This window comes from Aquila chrysaetos, chromosome 24, assembly GCF_900496995.4.
Source record: "Aquila chrysaetos chrysaetos chromosome 24, bAquChr1.4, whole genome shotgun sequence".
Classification (NCBI taxonomy): Eukaryota; Metazoa; Chordata; class Aves; order Accipitriformes; family Accipitridae; genus Aquila; species Aquila chrysaetos.
In genome coordinates this window covers 18129421-18143617 of record NC_044027.1, presented here as the reverse complement: position 1 = coordinate 18143617, position 14197 = coordinate 18129421, and the positions used below count along the sequence as shown (strand labels likewise).

General features: G+C 34.2%; 1 protein-coding gene across 4 annotated transcripts in view; it reads left to right on the top strand.

Annotated features, from left to right (window-relative positions):
* C5 (complement C5) overlaps nt 1-14197 on the top strand; it is a 30051-nt gene that overhangs the window by 2324 nt on the left and 13530 nt on the right. For 3 of the 4 annotated variants that reach the window (XM_030000938.2, XM_030000939.2, XM_041119610.1), the window contains exons 2-20: nt 382-574; nt 1497-1659; nt 2238-2308; nt 2917-3008; nt 4863-4945; nt 5441-5531; nt 5854-5959; nt 6617-6743; nt 7098-7213; nt 7433-7633; nt 8254-8457; nt 8936-9145; nt 9317-9466; nt 10374-10503; nt 10818-10883; nt 11453-11653; nt 12326-12416; nt 12852-12928; nt 13567-13706. In XM_030000938.2, coding sequence (XP_029856798.1) covers nt 382-574; nt 1497-1659; nt 2238-2308; nt 2917-3008; nt 4863-4945; nt 5441-5531; nt 5854-5959; nt 6617-6743; nt 7098-7213; nt 7433-7633; nt 8254-8457; nt 8936-9145; nt 9317-9466; nt 10374-10503; nt 10818-10883; nt 11453-11653; nt 12326-12416; nt 12852-12928; nt 13567-13706 — 2512 coding nt within the window. Of the gene's footprint in view, nt 1-381; nt 575-1496; nt 1660-2237; nt 2309-2916; nt 3009-3297; nt 3309-3425; nt 4946-5440; nt 5532-5853; nt 5960-6616; nt 6744-7097; nt 7214-7432; nt 7634-8253; nt 8458-8935; nt 9146-9316; nt 9467-10373; nt 10504-10817; nt 10884-11452; nt 11654-12325; nt 12417-12851; nt 12929-13566; nt 13707-14197 lie in introns of those variants that run through there. The other variant, XM_041119611.1, reaches the window with a different exon arrangement.

The window sequence follows — 14197 nt, the reverse complement described above, 5'->3', positions numbered from 1 at the left end:
TTAAGAAAGAACTTTACTGGTGGGAAAACTACACAAGTGTACTCTCTGGAAGATTAGTGTTTCAGGGTTTAATTTGGTAAAAGGAATAATTATTTCCATATAAATAGCCTGTTTTAGTAAACATGGTTTTGTGTGTCTGCAAAATCAAATCCATAAACATTACTCTACCTAAACTGTTATTTGGTAATGTTGCATTACAGTTTTTGTAAAAATTATCCTGACTGGGGCTCCACTGTTTTTAGCTTGTGTCTTAGAATAACTAGCCTGATTATCTTGTTTGCTTTAATGGTGTGTATGTATGTGAATTACAAACGGAGGTAAGAAATCTCAAAGAAAAAAAAAGTTCCATTATCCTTTTATTGTTTTATATTCTGTATACAGATATGTCCTTACAGCACCAAAGATCTTCCGAGTTGGGGCATCCGAGAAAGTTGTAGTTCAAGCTTTTGATTATGAGAAGGAATTTGCAGTCAATATTGCCATAAGAAGCTTTCCAGATAAGCTTGCTGTTTATTCTTCTGGCCATATTTCTTTAACTCCAGCCAACAAATTCCAAGATGCTGTAACTTTAACAGTAAGGAATTCAGACTTGCAGTGTTTTTATTGTCACATTTAGTTATAAGTGTTAAAAAAGATGATGGTAAGTTTTCTGTTGTTTAAACTGGGAAGGGAAGCCTAGCACCCTGATTTCTCAGTTTGCCACATGTAGTTTATTTCATTTTAGTTTGTCTGAAATTGAAATTACATTGGATAAAATTAGTGTAAAGGAATGACACCAAAGTTAAACATATAATCAAACTATTTGAGAAACATCATAGTCACATAAATTTAAAAAATAAAAAGGGAGAGAATGGAGAAGTATTGAATGTGGACAAGATATGTCAACTGAGTGTTCAGAGTAAGCCAAAATGGTAACTAAACCCGAGGTTTGGGTCTTGTTTGTTGGTGACAAGCTCCAAAGGGGCCCAGATTTCACCATAAAGTTTTATTTAACTAATTTCCTTGAAGCAAAGATTGCAGGAAGCTAAACAGATTTTTACTGAAAGCTGTTGACCAAGAAGGTTTTACTTGGGGTGATGCCTCCCAGGAGGTGCTTATCACCCAGTTTTCCTTTTCAGCCAAAATACCTATTTCACCAAACTACCAAACCACAACAGTAACTTTGGTGTGCCGAAGATTCATCATGTCTATAAATGGAAGTCTGATAATTTGTACTCTCATAGCCTCATAACTGGGCTTTGCACTTTGCTATTTTAGTTCTGGACATAAATAAAATGCAAATTTTCAAAATATCTGTTTGTGGCTTAATACTCCAGACCGTCATCTATGATGTAAGCAAGAATAAACGCTTGTAGGTGTTGATGTTTTTACTTAATGATAATTAGCAGGATAGTAATTACTATTCAGATACTCTTCTCAACAAAAAATACTGTGGGGAAAAAATACTTGAAAAATATTTTAATATTCTTTTAAAATCTTTATTTCATCTCCCCCAGCTTCAACCAACGGATTTACCAAGAACAGACAATTCAGTCAAGTATGTGTATTTGGAAGCTGTTTCTCCACATTTTACAAGATTAAAAAAAATTCCTGTTTCCTATGAGAATGGGTTTCTTTTTATTCATACAGACAAACCAGTTTATACTCCTGATCAGTCAGGTAAATAATGCTTATTTCTCTTGGCTGTTATTTGATTTTTAAAGTCTGTTGACTTTGCCAAGGAATTAGGATTTAAACGTTCTTTAAGCTCTTGGTTATGTTGTATTGCCATCAGCTGCTATTTACTTTTTTAATCAGCAGAATAATATTTTGTATTATTTGATCATACTTTAGAAATTAATCGCTTCTCCCAATATCCTCTCAGTCTCTGCCCTCTACACCCTAAATGACTAATCTGTGACACAAAGAGTGACAGGTTTTCCTGGGAATATGTTATAAGTATTTGTGAAGAAATGATGACCGAATCATTGGTTTCCTGTAGATTGAGCTCTTTTCCTACAGAAGTGATATGCTAAGATTGTGATGATTCAATGTGAGAGTGGTGGTGCAGGGTGTCTTGTTGCTAGCATGAATAAGTACTGTTTGGACACCATACTGACAAAAGGTCAAGAGCATTCTATGAATACTAAAAACTTAAAAAATTAGTAGGGATAAAAAGTTGTTTCTTGAGTTTGTTGTTTGTTTTTAAAATCTCTATAATGGTATGACTTTGAGATTTATTGTAATAATTCTTACAGTGAAAGTCAGGGTTTACTCTCTGAATGAAGAACTGCAGCCAGCTCGACGAGAAACTGTCCTAACTTTTGTGGTAAGTTGTAAGTTAATATTAAAAAAAAAATAAATGTAGATAGAGGGTAAATCAATATTGCAGACAATTTTTAATAAAACTGTTAGATGTTTTTGCAGGTAGCCAGACACCTTTTAAAAGATCTAAAAATGACTTTGCACAGTTGGATAGAGGCTTTCAAGTCCCAGATCTGAAGTTGTTACAGAGTGGGGGGAAAAAAAAAAAAAAATTTGAATTATCTTTAATGTCTAGGGAAAGGATTTTTGAGGGAATTTTAATAATATATGGGTTTCATACTGTTGATTATTTCATTTAAGATATAAAAATAATCAGTATCTACTATACTATATTCTTTAGTCTTTAACAGTAGGCTTGTTATTACGGTAACTTTTTAGCAATTTTAAGCATTATGTAGTAACAGCTTTTAATTGTTTGAACCACAGTAAAATGTTTTATCAGAATTTCAGCCTGAGCTGTTTCTAAAAATGTTTGTTTTTTCATGCTGTGAAATGGGCAAAACTCTTAGAAAATATGTTACAGCCAGGCTCCCACTGAAATCATAGAATGAAGATTTTCCTTTTGATAAGAATGATCTGCAACTGCTGATTCTTTCCTGTTATGATTTAAAGGATCCTGAAGGAGTAAAAGTGGATATTATAGAAGAAGAAGATTTTACTGGAATAGTGTCTTTTCCTGACTTCAAGATTCCTCCTAATCCTAAGTAGATTTATTTAATGCTTTTTGAGAATTATTAACATATTATTACTGCCTTTTCTTAAAGACTGTCAGAGTGTCTTTTGCTTGATACACTGAGTGTGCATGACTTGAAACTTGGAGATTTCTAACATTTCACATAATGTATAACCATGGTATAAATAAGAAACTTACGACTGAGTGTTCTCCTTTTCATTTGACTTCGAAAGTAAAATTTTTCTCCTAAAGCCCAGTGGGAAGCTTACTCTCTGTGTTTTCAAACAGATGGCATATGCTCACTGTAATGAGAGAAAGTGAGATGTAGTGAGTGAAAATACTGATGATAAAACTGAAATTAAAGAACAGTTAGTGGCAGGTTTGTCATGCTCAATTAAAAAGGAAGATTAATAAAAAGTAAAGCTTTCTACTGTAGAGATAGAAACAGTGTCAAAGATGGGGAAACATTTCATGCATATGTTCATACAATGCACTAGCATTTTTCCAGTAACACCAGCATACAAAATAAATATCTCTTCAGTTCTCCTTTTAGTCTTGAGAGGGTGCTGAAGATTCACTGAGTTGGCAGAAGGGTGCTAGCAGGTGCTTGAAAAAATTATTTTTGACTGATTTACTTTCCATTAGGAAATTAGCAATAATTTCAGTCTGAGTAAAAATTAATTCTGTATCCTTCTTGAAACTGAGTATCTGTTGACAGTAGACTTGTATAATCTTTATTGTAGTGCTGTATGGCTGAAACATTGTAGGAACTGATTTTCTATAAATTATTATGTAAATTGCAGTTGTGCCTCAGTGCTTTAGTCAGAGAGGAGGACCCTAATAGAAGTGTGCATGAGACCTTTTGAGCATTTTCTTGGCTGATACAGGTTACAAATACATTTTTCAGTGTAGACACGTGTACCCATTCTCTATCTACGCAAGAAGTTAACTAACATGCTTAATCCTTTTTTATAGTATCTGTATGTCAAATTATTATTCATTCCTTGATCCAACTTGAACTCTAAATGTTTCCTTATATAAGACAAAGTTATTTGCTTTTTTTTGGAATTTCTGAGTTCTTTATTACTGTGCTTTATAACCTTATAAATGGGATAAGTATATTGAGTTTGCCTGGTTTTTAGCCAAAGAATTGATATTTGGTCATACCCTCTGGCCTTGTTTTTATTATTAGGGAAAAAGACTGCATTTTTCACTTATATTGAGCAAATTTAGCTATGTTACAAAACTGGCAAAGATGAAATGGATGTAGTATGTAAATTAAAGCAAACAGGATCAAGTTTCTTTGAATGGTAAGATAGGAAGATATACACATTTAGATATGCTCTGCACATAGAAGTTCTGTGTGTTTAAGTAAAGCAATACGAAATGAAGCAAATGTCTTTTGAGTGCTTCTAGTGGCAAAGAAAAATCATCCAAATTATGGTAAATAAGGTGATAGATCCTAATCCTGCTCACTGCATCAAAACAGACTTGTAGCCAGCAACAGGCATTTGTCTAACCTCAGGGGTGGTAATTGGCAAGTGCAAGAAGCTAGCAAATAATGTCTTAATGACTCTGGTTACATTTGCAGTCTTCAAAACGTGTCTCTGCTTGTAACTATAAAACAAAAAATTCTGATGATAGTTGTAATATAAATAATGGCATATTCTTTTCTAATTTATTTCAATGCTTTAAAATAAGTTTCAAATAATTATTAAAATGTCAAAGCAGAATCTTCTCAAAGTAGGCACTGAACATGCAAAAACTTGGTGCTGGATTTTTCTCTCTAATTATTAACATGTAATATTGTTAAGTAGCAATATTAATCTTTGTCTTTGACATTCATTTTTATCTTAAAAGATGTTTGATTGTTGACATTTCGTAGGTATGGAATTTGGAAGATTGAAGCCAAGTATAAGAAGAATTTTGTAACCTCAGCTGTTGCAAAATTTGAAGTTAAGGAATACGGTAAGGTGTGCCTATATGGTGAACCTTCATTTTTATATGTTTTTTCAGTGAAATTTATAGAGGACAGCTATACAACACAGAGGAAGAAAATGCAAAAATGCCTGAGGTAACATTGGTCTGCTTATACACAGCAATGGGGTGCAGTGTAATGCGAAGTGGCAATGTCAATTCAAGCTTATCGGTCATATTGGTATAAGACTGTGTTAATAGAACTTGCCTCTAAATAGTGTTATTCTTTAGTATGCTGGGTCATCTTGACATAGTTACACTGATGCAAAATGTGGAGCCAGGGCAACTGCAGATAACTTCGGGCTTTAGAACTTGTGCTTCACTGTGGACAAGCTGACAGCTGTATTTTGGGGCTATAATATTGTAATTCAAATCACTTGAAAGTGACATGATTCCTTGATGGCTATGCAGAGGCATCTTTCTGAGTACGTGTGGCTTAATGTATATAACACGTCTAAGTGGCTTTCTTCTCTACTCAATTTTCAGCAATGCCAAGCTTTTCTATCATCATAGAGCCAGAAAGTAACTTTATTAGTTCTGATAAATTTGAGAACTTCAGGATTGTTGTGAAAGCTAGGTAAGGAAATTTGGCTTTGATTCCTAAATATGTGTGTATCTCTTCTTCTTTTACCTGACGAATGATTCTCCCTTGTCCAGAAGTTTCCTCTTTTTTTTCCTCTAGAAGCCCTATCATCACAATCCTTTCTGCTCTGTAAAAGAACTAGGTGACCTTTTTAAAAATTCTTACGAAGTGATTATTTTCAACAGAAGTGTTTAAAGCTACACAGACATTTGTTTTCCATCTCTTGTCTAGGAAATTACTCTTCTTCAAAAATGAATGCTTTGTTGCAGCCATTAAAGTAATCTTAAAAGCGTTTATATTGTTGTTTTGTTCTTAGCTATTTTTATAATAAAAGGCTTGCAAGTGCTGATGTTTTTCTTCGTTTTGGAATAATTGAAGAAACTGGAAAAAGAATGATTCCTCGTGCAATGCATGTAGCTAGGGTAAGAAGAATCAAGCCTAGTTTGTGTAGATTTCATATGCTTAGTTCAGGACTGATCCACTGAAGTTTTCCCATTAAATTTGATGAGAATGGGTCCCAACTCCTAGTTCGCATTGACAGCTATTCAGTGTCAACTTTCACTATATAATGCTGTCATCAGGGTCATAGAAATATGTGGTTGAAATGTCTATGAGATAATTTTTATGCTATCTATTACAGAATAAATGAAAGAAATACAGGATTGATGTAGTAATACCAAATCATGATAGGAGACAAACAGATCAAAATTATATTGATGTATTATGGGGAGTCTGTTTTCCACCAATTATCCCTCCCTCATTTAGTCTGGCCTTTTTGATTTAGTTGTTGAAGAATGATAAAAGGTATTATCTTTCCTCATTTAGTGAGGAAATCTCTGTATATTTCTACCTCTTGTTGGGTCTGCATGCAGACTTCGCAATATGTGCCACTGGTTGATTAATTATCAATAATTTTAGGAAATAAAGAATTCTTCTTCATTAAAACATCTCCACCTTTGATTTCCTCTGAAAATAGACAATGAACAGAAACATGTTGAAGTTAGAATTTGTGTATAGTGTATCTATGTGTTATTTCTAAATTATTGACTATAAAGTAATTATTTATATTTCATTTCCAGATTGAAAATGGAGTTGCTCAGATCAATTTTAACAGTAAGAAAGCAGTGAGTTTTATAGGGTTTCAAAGTCTAGAAGAATTGGATGGGTCCTATTTATATATTTTGGCATCAGTGTTGGAGTCTAGGGGTAAGTTGCTTTTTAATTGATTTTTTTTTTTTTTAACTTACCTGCAAATGTAAACAGAACTAGAAAACAAAATTATATGGATAACTTTCCTAGTATCAGACTTTCTTTAGTATTCAGAAGTCCTTCTTCCAAAAACTTAAAGGGAAGAACAACCCATCTGTCACTGTAAAAATGTTTAGGAATTAAACTTTTTTTTTTTTTTTTGGCTATTTGTTTTCACAACAGTGCTAGGAGTTGACTCTCTAGATGCAAGGACGTCACTGTAACAGACAGGTTGTGCTGCCCTTTGAAGGCAAATGGAGAAAACACAGGCTCTAGCATGTGATTATTAAAAGGGGCATAATATTTTTTTAGGTGGCCTCAGTGGTGAAGCAGAATTTGCTGGAGTCAGATTTGCTCTATCTCCTTACAAGTTAAGTTTGATTGCTACTCCTCTCTTTGTGAAACCTGGACTTCCATTCTTCATTAAGGTTAGTTAACATAAGCAGTATTGTTGCACATTATAACATAAAACCCATAATGCAGAAGCCTTATTCTTTTTTGTATATATTACTGTAGGTGTTTTAATTTGCATTGACCTTTTACATTTTTTTAACTTTCTATTGTAGAAGAAGCCTAGCAGCTTGAAAGTTTTCTCCTTGAAAAATGTCACCATTAATGTAAGAAATATTATCTATTCTGATGCACAGGTGCAGGTGAAAGATACAGTAGATGACTTTGTTGGAAATGTCCCTATAACTGTCACTGCAAAATCATTTAGTGAGCAAATGGATGAGACTGAATTGATAGGAGAGGGTTCAGAATCTGGGAGAAGACAAACAAGCATGAATGATGGAACTGCTTTGTTTGTTGTTAATATCCCATCCAATAGCAAAATATTGGAGTTTCAAGTGAGTTAAATCATTTCATTAATTTATTTCTTTGAGGGTTTTATTGTGTACTTTTGTGAATGTACAACACTAAGGGGAAGATTTTTACACTCAAAAGTTAAGAGTTTATAAACTTAGAGACTATTATGAATAATCAGTTATGAAATACAGGTGCTATTATGAATTATCAGTTATGAAATACAGGTGCTATAATGAAACATTACTTCTCTATTAAAGTCTTTATTAAATTGTTCTGAAACAAAATATAATTAATCACATTTATTTCTTAATAATTATTAAACAAAAAAACCTAAATGAATTTTGTGAAAACAAATCTCTCAGAGTGCTTCCCTCATTATGTAGGGAGGCATATCATTAACCTTTTCTGCTCTGTCTATGTACGTGCTTCTACACTACCATTTTATATTTGACTTGATATTTTTAGGTCTTTTTATTAAAGAAAACATGAAGTCTTGAGTTGGCTTTTATTTTATTAATCCCTCTAAATAATATGTTGCAGAATGCTTTTAATATTGTAACTATTTTTTTTTCTTATGTATAATTCCATACTTAAACTATTCAGAAGTCAGGACACAAGGGTTTTGTTTCCTCCAATTTCAGACATTTAATTATCTTTTCAGGTAAAAACTGCAGATCCACGTCTTGTAGATGAAAATCAAGCAAGTAAAACCTATGAAGCAAAAGCTTATTCATCATTAAGTCAGAGTTATCTATACATTGACTGGGCTTCAAACCACAAAATACTAGAAGTAGGGGATTTAATAAGTATTAATGTATATCCACATAGTCGGTATACTCATAAAATACATCACTACAGCTATTTGGTAAGTAACAGATGTTTCCATATAAAATATTGAATTGTGATTTAATATATGGTCATAGATGAAAAACCTCAACAATCAGGAATTATCCTCAGCATAGAATACATGCAGCTCAGACAGCTGCTCCTTCCATATACAATCTGTCAGTCTTACAGTAAAAAATTGTTAACAGTCTCATGTTTAAATTATATATTAAGTCTCCATTGTTTTGAATTCTTATCTGACTTAGACTGGGATTAAGAACAAGTAGTGCTAGTCTCAAGAGCTATTTCAGGAGTTGAAATATACAGGAAGATGTGCAGAGACTACTTCTTTTTAGGGGATGAGGGAGGGAGCTACCTTCCGTTGAACTAGACCCACTGGTCCCAAATGCATTTTTGTGTCTGTAGGATTATATCTAAATGCAAGTAATTATTACATGTAAGAAACATATTAAATATAAAATTTGACTTTTTTATTCTCCATTATTTTTCTATTATAGATCACATCAAAAGGGAAGATAATAAGCTTTGGAACTCAGAACAGAATTAAGGCTTTGGAATATGAACACTTAACTTTTCAGATAACCCAAGAAATGGTTCCTTCAGCACGTCTTATTGTTTACTACATAGTCATGGCAGAAGAAACAGCTGAGTTAGTAGCTGATTCAGTTTGGCTGAATGTGGAACAGAAATGTGGGAATAGTCTTGATGTGAGTAGCAAAATAGGCGCTAAAATTGTGAGTGTGCATTCATTTTATGGTCAGATTTTAACTTGGGTTTGCACAAGTTCTTTAACACTTCATTAAAGTGTCTGCTTTCAGATGGATTTATTTTGGAACAATGTGCTTTTAAAATTACTGATACTGATTTTCAATTTATAGATTAAGCTGCAATCAAGCAAGGAGATACTGAATCCTGCAGAAGTTGTATCGCTTAACATGAAAACACAATTCAATTCCTTTGTTGCTTTGTCATCTATTGACAAGGCTGTGTATGGAGTCACAGGAAGAGGAAAGAGAGCAATGGAAAAAGTTAAGTAGTAGCCACAAAGGAAAAACAAGTTGCTATTTGTTTCATGTTCATATTCAGATAGCTATTATGTGTCATGCATTCAGTAAGCCTGAAAATAGGCAGAAGAGCAATTCAATCCAGAATAAAAGTTGCTGGTTTAAATCTGACAGTTCAAAATTATAAAAATAATTAATTTACAATATTTTGGTTTCCGGTAAAAGTAAACTGCAGTTTTAAAGGCAGATCTGAACTGTATCATCAGAACCCTTCAGATTTGGCCGAAAACAGGTTACGGTGTTAGAGAGCTGGTTGATCAAAGAGGCATGGAGACTACATTCTCCTTCCTAGTTCTTGCTATAATCTTTTCAGGTTGTATTTTCAAGGCATACTGGTAGAATGGTATGGCAACTGCTATTATGTTCAGTGGGTTATATTGGTTTTCAGTCCTTGTAGAATTTTAGATATGTGTCTATGTAAGTAAAACCTACATAGCATGTCACTGAAAGAATTCCATTCCTATGATAAAACATGTCGGTTTTTTAATTCTTCAGAACAGTCAGATACAAAATACATAGGAGAAGAATAGGAAAATACTTTTGCACCAGCCTTGAATCATTTGAATCTCTTTAATAGCACTATTGAATTGGTTTTAAACAAGCTAGTCCGAGTATCAGAACTGTGACAAACACATTAGTGAAACATTCCACCTTGATTCATCTGCATGACTCTAACTCTGATGTGGGCTACAAGAAGGTGGCTGTGTTGGTGCTGGTGCTTGAGTTAGCTCAAGTATTGCTAAATGGTATTTGTCAGTGCGTTGTGAGGACATCTTCCAGACTAAAGTGGCCTTTCTGCAAGTCTAACTCTTTCATTCATCATATGATATATTCCACATTTTAGTTAGCTGCTGATGTGTTTTTTCCTCAGATAATGCTACAGTTGGAAAAGAGTGACCTTGGGTGTGGTGCTGGAGGAGGACGGAACAACATTGATGTATTCCGCATGGCTGGGCTTACAGTTTTAACTAATGCAAATGCTGATGATTCAAATGAAGCAGGTATATTCCTTTGTTTTAAGCATGAAATTGTGGCTTTTCTTTTCTGAAATATTCTGTTGTGACTCAGTTATTATGTTGGAACTTAATTAAATGAATAAGGAATGCATATACTAATGATTTTTGAGGGACGAAAACATTATGACTTGTGGATCAGTTACTGTAATTGAAATGAAAATACTTTTGTGTAATTAAAATAGTAAACAGAAAAAGTCTCCCAAATTTGGAATGTGATTTTATGGAATTATTTTTAAGTGGACTATGCTATTACAAAAAAGGTCATGTCTTCTGTACTTATTTAATTTATTTTTTAACAGGTGAAACTTGCAATGAAGTTTTAAGAACGAAACGCTCTGATTTCAAGGAGAAGATACTCAAAGAAGGTGTTAAAAAAAACCTTTCAAAGTATATAATTATGAGAAAAAATCACATCCATTAGAAATCAAGGATCTGAGTGTTTGCTTACTACTTTTAACTATTGTTATTAACTTAATGTAGTGGAGAGAGAGACATTTGACAAATATGGAAGATGACTTTAGAGAGGACCCCATTTATAAAGCCTCTTAGCCATATGCTGAATTTGAAGTTGACAAGATTTAAGTACACATTGAAAATACAGCATATGTTTAAGATCTTTACTTTTTGTGAAGAGACATACTACCATATGGCAGTCTTTCCCAGTGACCACCTGCCAGGGACCAAGCCTGTCAGAAGAACCTTTGACTGTTAAATCTTAAAATTTATATCTAACTTATATTTTTAATTCAGAATAGTGGTGATTAAGTGTGTGTCACTAGCTTTTGAAAAATTACAAGTTTCTGTTCATCCTCAAATCTATACCTTCACTGAAATTCTGCAAATTTAAAAAAAAAAAATCAATATAACAAGTTACAATGCATTTGGAAATAAAAACTTCATCTCAGGGAAGGGAATTGTTTTACTATTATTTCAGCATCCAAATACGTACATCCAGAAATTCGAAAATGCTGCATGGCTGGAGTAAAAGCATATCCAGTCAGTGAGACTTGCAGTGACAGAGCTCAGCGAATTCGGAGTAATGCAAAGTGCATTTCTGCATTCAGAGATTGCTGTGAATTTGCAAACAAACTGCGGGAGAAAGAGCCTAATAAGCTTCTGATATTGGCAAGAATGCGTAAGTAGAAGAGCTTTACCTCTCGTATGGGCATGTGGTGGAACACTTCCAGCAGAATATGGGAGAATATGGGTAAATACAGAGGTGATGGCTTTGTTAATCTATTAACGCCTCTCTATTACCTGTCAGGGTTATTCCAGAAAGAATTTTACCGGTCTCCAAAGACCTTGGTTGTATACCCCCAAAGAGGGATAGGAGAGCAGTTCTTTATTCTGTTAAGAGCTATATTCTACTCACCCATATTTAGAACAAGCAGAACTGCAGTAAGAGAGCATCATTGCCTGTGAAGGCAATGCTAAACTTGAATGCTGAATTTGAATCCTCTGCCTAGGCCTGAAACAGCCAATGGGTAACATCTCGGGAAAGATCAGTGAGAGTGTGAAATTTCTTGTCTTCCGTTCTCTCCCTATAGTTGCTTGTTAACAAGTTAATCTGTCTGGATTTCAGACAGGTATTCACATGTGTGAAGAGATGAGGTGGGATTAACACAGACTTTTGATTGTGGCTATTCAGATACCTTTTCTTTTTTCTTCTATCAGGACTAACCTGAGGCAAGTAAGCAGAATACAGTATCACAAAAGAAAAAGATAATGATTTTGAAGCCTTTGGTGGAAGGCCATTGGCAGGTGGTTTGGTTGAGGTTTTTTTACTTGCTTTATTTATGTTTTTCAGATTTTGAGGCCATCTTGGAACTGGATGAGGCAAAAGTTCGCAGCTACTTCCCTGAAAGCTGGTTATGGGAAGTTCACCAAGTTTCTCCAAGGTAGTACTATTCTCAAATTAGTTACCAACATTTGACTTAGTCATCAGTTTTATAGAAGGTAAATGCTAAAATTGAGGTAAGCTGGGTAGCCTTAGCTGTACCCGAGATCTGTGCTAAAATGCAGTCTTATACAAACAATTCTTGCTGTGTTTCCTTCCATGCAGGATATGCTGTCTGGTGCCCAGATTGAGTCACTTTTCCTTTCACTTTCGACCTGCTAAACACCAGCTTCTGTGAAGTTGGCTAAAACCAAGTTTATTCAAACAAAAATGCAGAAGTCCTGTTTTCTAAATATGTTCTCGTATCTTGTCTTACCTAAGTCTCTCTTAGATACAGGAGTTGCTCTGGGCATGTACTGTCTTTATGTTGATTAGCTGTCGGTATTAACAGATGGCTATTGATAATGTATAAATGTACTAACACTCCTAAACACAGGTCAAAGACTCTGTCTGTCACCTTGCCTGATTCGCTGACTACCTGGGAAGTACAAGGTGTTGGCATTTCTGATAAAGGTAGGTACTGCAACCTAGTTAGATTGTTAGATAGAATTAGGGAGCTTTTCTGTTCAAACTTTGTAGAACCTCTCATTGCAGTTGACACATACGTTCTAAAATGTTCATTTTCTGGTTGATAGATGGGAAAAGAGAGCAGCAAAATATGTATTTTAGGGAAAGGATGTTACTTCATTTCTTGTTATGAATGTAAGTGGCTGGGAAAACAAAGCCTATCTTGAGTTTGACAGTGGCCCATAATAAGTGACTAAGAAGAACGTAAGAAAAATAGTGAGTGACTCTTCCCTGGCACAGCTTTACAGTGTCCTGCTCTCAATAGCTCAGGGACTTGAGGAGAGGAAGAAACAAATTTTCTGATATATATGGTAGTCCAAACAGGAAATTTGTTTCTCACTTTGGGAAGAAGGAGAAGAAGCCCAAAGGACTGGTATGTCAGCAAGTATGTGTGAAGCGGGAGACAGCAACTTGGAACAGGAAGCAAGAGCCTGGTCACTTTTTAAAAGCTTGGACAATTTCAAAGTACATATTGAAAAATGATAAGTCATCAGTAAAGGTGGCAAGAATGTGAAGACTTTTTTAGACTTGTTTATCAGAAGGATGGATAGGATAGTCTGTTTTTATGTTTTTAATTTTCTTAGGTATATGTGTTGCTACACCATTGGAAGTGCAAGTTGTAAAAGATATCTTCCTGAGCGTTTATGTTCCTTATTCTGTGGTGCGAGGAGAACAAATTGAGTTAAAAGGATCAGTTTATAACTATAGAGACGCTGCAATTAAGGTAACTTGTAGTCTTAATGAGTTCTACGGAGAGATTAACATAATAAACTAAAAAAGCATTTCCCCTGCAAGTATCCAGTATAAACAGATCCTTGGATCAGATTTCTCCAGTCCTTCAGCTAGTGTTATGTGTGCTCTACATAACTATGTAACAATGAAATCCAATCATTAATTGTTTCATTTCCAGCCATTCCACTGATTACAATGTTGTCATGCTATTGTCTAGCAACTTGATAAAAAATGAAAGTTAAAATACAATTTTTCTATTCCAATTGATTGCACACTGTCAAAAGGTGATGGGATTTTTTGAATGACCTGCTCCAGAGCTCACAGATTACATTGTCTAGGGATTTAATATAAAAGGACTATTTTTAAGGAAATACATGAAACAGAAGTGCAAAATTATTACTGAAAAAATTTAAGTATACAAAGCTGTGTGTATGAAGCAGGTATGTATATGGAGCCTAGTATAGTGGTTCCCTGGTGTTGCTA